The following is a 5,794-nucleotide window of genomic DNA, read 5'->3' as shown; positions in this document are numbered from 1 at the left end:
ACTAAGAAAATTCTCAGGTTTCCTGTTTTAGTAGGATAGATGAGAGGTGATTTTTTTTAAGGCTAAATGTGTACAATATTTAAAAAAAAATAGTAGAATATTGGAAAATAACATTCCTGAAACACGATATTAATGTCGCCTTCCATAGCGCTGATATCGAGAGAATGATTTTACCATTATAATCGCAAAGAGGATGTGTTTCACTGCATCGTTTAGGTGCAATTATATTCGCAATTAAAATTGCTCCGTTATGCTTAGTAATATATTTTCTTTACAAGTTAGCCCTTGACTACAATCTCACCTGATGGTAAGTGATGATGCAGTCTAAGATGGAAGCGGGCTAACTTGTTAGGAGGAGGATGAAAATCCACACCCCTTTCGGTTTCTACACGGCATCGTACCGGAACGCTAGTAGTAATATACATTTAACAACTAATTTCGACGACAATAAGCAATATTCTGTCACTGCTTGGAAGCTACACTATTCATCGGGTGATAAAGGCTATATTAATTTATACTCTACTATGCTGACGCCGCGCGGTATCACCCGCGTGGTTCCCGTTCCCGTAGGAGTACGGGGATAATGTATAGCCTATAGCCTTCCTCGATATATGGGCTATCTAACACTGGAAGAATTTTTCAGATCGGACCATTAGTTCCTGAGATTAGCGCGTTCAGTCAAACAAACAAACTCTTCAGCTTTATATTTTAGAAATAGAGTATAGATTTCTGCGGGAACCAAATCGACACGGGTGAAACGAGAGATTTTGCTAGTTTTAAATAAAATAACTTTAGAATTTGCTATAAAACTTATATTCAATACTTCAAACTTAAAAATAAAACAGTAATTTACTATCGTAAACAATACAATCACAGAAATCTCACGAGACGTTGTCCATTCTTAATTATAATCTCAGTTAGCGAGTTTTTATCACATCGATCAATAGACAAAAAAAATATATAATCATTACGTAAATGGATTAAGCGGCATTGAATGTATTATTATAATTATACATTGCAAACAATAATAAATACGTGACAGTTGACAAATGATCGTTTTATGTAATGTATTCATCGATCTCCTATTAAAAAACGGATGCACAATCAGCGACTAAAACTCAATGAGTGCCAAACACAACTTCTTGGCACTCAATTCAAGTAGTCGCATTAGCAAATTCAACCTTAAACTCAAGGTTGAATTTTCCCTGAATTTGGGATTTTATTGAATATTGGACTATTTTTAAAGGCCTTTATGTATAATTTTCTTTACCAATAAAACTTTCAAAGCAAAATTGGCCAGATTTTAGTTGAAATTTTCTAAATGACTGTACGTCTTATCTTATAAGAGGTCAATTTTATTGAATGAATCCAACAAATTGTATCAATTCTGAATCTAGAGTTAATAGCGTAAGTATGTACTCGTTTTAATTAATACAGTTATTAACACTTTTATAGATGACATTGATCTAAGTAGATACAGTCAGTATAAGTAGATCTTAAGATACAAATGTAAAAAGTCAGTTTTTTTTAGCAAGCGCAAATCTAGAGTATGAATATTAGTATAAATATTTAGTATTTTCAGTTAATTTAACTGCAGCACGATATATCAAGATTTTTTTACTGATATTACAAATTTTGTTTTCATGTACTTAAATTCAGGTTTTATGGCATAGTTATGCTTCTAATAAGGTTTAGTTATTTGCCATAACTACCAGCACTGGCAGAAGCGGTCGCTGAAGCCTTAGCGGACACGAATGCTCCCCCCTGACCGCCGCACGAGCCAGACCCGCACCCTCCACAAGATCCGGATCCGCATCCACCAGAACCACCGCCGCCGTAACCACCAGAGCCTCCATTGGAACCACCGTGACCTCCGCCGAGGCTTCCAACACCTCCATGTCCTCCACCAAGTCCACCACTCAAGCTACCGCCAAAACCACCTAATCCACCATATCCACCGCTCCCACCGCCGCCTATTCCAGCAGATCCACCATGACCACCGCCAAGACCGCCTCCAGAGCCTCCGCCAAAGCCACCTCCGGATCCCCCACCAAGACCACCGCCGTTGCCTCCAAAGCCGCCAGAGCCTCCAAAACCACCGCCGGTACCTCCACTGCCTCCGCCAAATCCTCCAGAACCACCGTGACTACCTCCAGATCCACCCCCCAGACCACCTCCAGATCCACCCCCGAGACCACCGCCGTTACCGCCTCCATGCCCTGATCCACCATTTCCACCTCCAAAACCACCAGACCCTCCATGACCACCGCCTAGACCGCTGCCAGAGCCTCCGCCCAGGCCAGCTCCACCGCCATACCCTCCAGAACCACCGCTTCCACTGACGAGACCACCAGATGCTCCATGGCCGCCTCCGTTGCCCCCACCAGATCCACCTCCAAGTCCGCCGCCAGAACCGCCTCCAAAACCAATTGAGCCTCCAAATCCAAGCCCACCAGATCCACTGCTACCGCCGCCGTATCCGCCGGTGCCACCACTATGGCCTCCGCCGTTGCCACCACCGTGACCACCGCCAAGTCCACCTCCCGAGCCACCGCCAAGTCCACCTCCCGAGCCACCGCCAAGTCCTCCTCCCGAGCCACCGCCAAGTCCACCACTTCCTCCAAATCCGCCAGATCCGCCATGACCACCTCCGAATTCACCAGATCCGCCGCCTAGGCCGCCACCTCCGTATCCACCACTGCCTCCTGAAAAATATGAACTTGTTAATAACGAAATAATGGCATCTGAGGTGAAATTATTATAGTAGTCTTTCTAATGGGTACAAAATATATTCGTAAAAATAAAGACGAGATTATAGAAGGCTACTCGAAGGTAAATTTTCGAGATTCAATTGACAAAATAATGAATCACAAAAGCTTATCTTGATAATCAAACGCATTTGTTTCAAGGAATATAACTTCATCTATACTAATATTATAAAGCTGAAGAGTTTGTTTGTTTGATTGAACGCGCTAATCTCAGGGACTACAGGTCCGATTTGAACAATTCTTTCAGTGTTAGATAGCCCATTTATCGAGGAAGGCTAAAGGCTATACATTATCCCCATATTCTTACGGGACCGTGAACCACGCGGGTAAAACCGCGCGGTATCAGCTAGTTTAATATATTTTCCCATGTTGACGATCTATAAAAGCTTACGTAGGTACAAGTTCAAGACGATTTGTCCTGTCCTTGAATTTGAACTCGTTTTTGAATGATTCACTTACCCAAGTCGTGCTTTGACTTAACTTAATCCGGTAGTAAATAACAATAAATTACAAACAGTAATTGTAAAAGTGACATGTACAAGTATTATGTACTTACTGGGTTTAAACTAGAACTTTACAAATAATAGAGTTTTTAAAACGTTTCTTTTAGGTCTACCACCAGACTAGGCCTAAATAAATTGAATTTCGAAAACTATTCTCTGAATCGACTGAGCCAAAGTCTCTCGAACGATTGTTTTTTATTTATAATAATAATGTAATTAGAAAATATAATGCAGTTAATGCTAAGTGATTGATGAAAGATCCTTGTTCTTTGAAATTAAGTTTTATAAAGTTTGATAATCCTTACAACCATAAAGAAGCTAGTAAATTGGATGGCTCAAGATTTTAAAGTCGAAATAGTAATAGTTTAGCATTAATTTTATTTCTGCATATTATTTGTAGTTGTAGAGCTTTTGCCAGAGGTATGTGCTTTTGTCCAGTGCTTTTGGGGTCCAGCGGTGGACGTCTATCGGCTGTTAAGGTAAGGTAAGTTGTAGAGCTTTTGCAACGGAGCTTACGGTTCTGGTGTAATTACAAGTACTTTGGTCTACGCCTCAGGTAAATGGACACAGAGCGGCACTGAGTATGCCTTCCTTATGAGCAACCACCCAGCTATGTGTTGCTCTGTTTATAGCCGAAGATTTTCCACGTACCATCAGGTTGACTTAGGCCAAATTAATGTAATGGCATTACTAACCTTTACCGCCGCCGGCACCACCTCCGAAGCCGCTACCGCCACCGTAACCGCTCCCGCCTCCGCCGCCACTGTAACCACCGCCGCCTCCATAACCACCATTCCCAGTCGTTCCAGTGAAAGCGAAACCACCCGACTTTCCATCGTTTGATTTCGTATAAATCACTTTCTCGTTGCCACCTCCGAGACCGCCGCCACTGCCACCTCCGAGGCCACCTCCAGAGCCACCTCCGAGACCACCTCCAGAGCCACCTCCGAGTCCACCGCTTGCGCTGAATCCGGCTCCAAGATGGCTGAATCCAGAAGAGACTTTGCCAATAATTCCATTGACTCCTTCGCGGATGGCGTCAAAGCCTCCTTCCAGGCCACCTCCGAAGCCACCTCCAGTGCCGCCACCACCACCTCCTCCGTATCCATATCCGCCGCCACCTCCGAAGCCAAATCCACCTCCGCCACCGCCTCCGCCTCCGCCGCCGTATCCTCTACGAACTCTTACTGTAAATAAAGAAAAAAGTACTTTATTTTGTGTTCTTTATTACCTACTGAAGGAATTTATTACCTACTGATATTATATTACTTTGAATAACTGCCTATTATATATGGTGGACTATTGGCCTGACCCCTTTCATTCTGAGAGGAGACTCGAGCACAGAACTGAGCCGAATATGAGTTGATAATGATGATTGAGATAGATATACCTAAATAAAATTGTAAAAACATTTGTATAGAAATCAGATATTGTTCAACTTTATAAATAAATAAATAGAAAAATTTTCTCTAATAATCTCAATTTAAAACCCAATAATAATAATAATTACTATAGTTTACAGCCGAGCTTAAATCCGCAAGGTGGAAGATTCCAGATTGCTCTGTCATACTGTCGTTATTATAAGTATAACAAACATAGCATACGATTTTCACTTGTCGAAGAAAAAGGGAAAATGATAGACATGATCAAAGTCTTTATCATAAAAAAAACAATTGTATGATTTATTTTATTATGGATTACTTAAACGAGTAATTGTAGATATGTTGTATCCTTTAATATCATTAGAACAAGAATTCTTTAGAACTATAAAAACCGGCTGTATAGAATGGACATTTTTATTAAGGTATTCTCTTATATGGAAACAAAATGCATTGACAAAAGACAATAGCAAATTTCAGATTGACGTTAGTGCAGAAATGTGACTTAACCAAACAATAAAGCATAAAAATGTAATATTGAATTTAGAGACAATTTTGTAGTCGCGAAATTTAACTATCTGTTTTCATAGACAAACTCAGGGGTATAAAACACTTTCACCGTGTCATAATCCAAGATCAAGTGATTCAAAAAACACTTGCACTTACCATTTGCGTTGGCGAGTCCCAACAAAATCCCAAATATTAATAAGACTGGCCTCATGGCTGTGTATTCACTAACTAACCGTGAACACAATTACCATCCTTTTATACATCTTCACTTATCATAATCTACGCGATCGAAGCTCACGAGTGTACCTACGTAGGTACGTACCTATACGGAGAAACCGGGTAACTTTAAATTCACTAATGCATGTATGCGGAATCGTACGTTTTATTGTTAACTTGGGTAATATTCCACAGTTTGTAGAATAATTAAATTGTATTTATGGATGAGAATTGCATGGGAATTTAATTGCTTTTAAAAATTCTTTACGTTATCAACGTGTGCGTTATTTTATTAAATAAGATATTTATGTAAAGTAGAGCAAATTCCTATTAGTGCATGTTGTATAATTAAAATTATAAATAGCTTAAGCAGCAATAACAACAATGTAGCTTCAATAATGTAAGAATATAATTATGT

General features: G+C 40.3%; 1 protein-coding gene across 1 annotated transcript; it reads right to left on the bottom strand.

The window, feature by feature from the left end:
* Positions 1 to 796: 796 nt before the first annotated feature.
* On the bottom strand, positions 797 to 5,441 carry LOC112044387 (uncharacterized). Its single transcript, XM_024080217.2, has 3 exons — positions 5,317 to 5,441; positions 3,967 to 4,458; positions 797 to 2,705 (listed from the first exon to the last, which is right to left on the bottom strand). Exons 1-3 carry the CDS (start codon positions 5,369 to 5,371, stop codon positions 1,696 to 1,698), a joined length of 1,557 nt encoding a protein of 518 aa, XP_023935985.2. The 5' UTR covers positions 5,372 to 5,441; the 3' UTR covers positions 797 to 1,695.
* Positions 5,442 to 5,794: the final 353 nt, after the last annotated feature.

This window comes from Bicyclus anynana, chromosome 1 (assembly GCF_947172395.1).
Source record: "Bicyclus anynana chromosome 1, ilBicAnyn1.1, whole genome shotgun sequence".
Classification (NCBI taxonomy): Eukaryota; Metazoa; Arthropoda; class Insecta; order Lepidoptera; family Nymphalidae; genus Bicyclus; species Bicyclus anynana.
The sequence above is the reverse complement of the archived record's forward strand: the minus strand, read 5'-3'. Positions and strand labels throughout refer to the sequence as shown.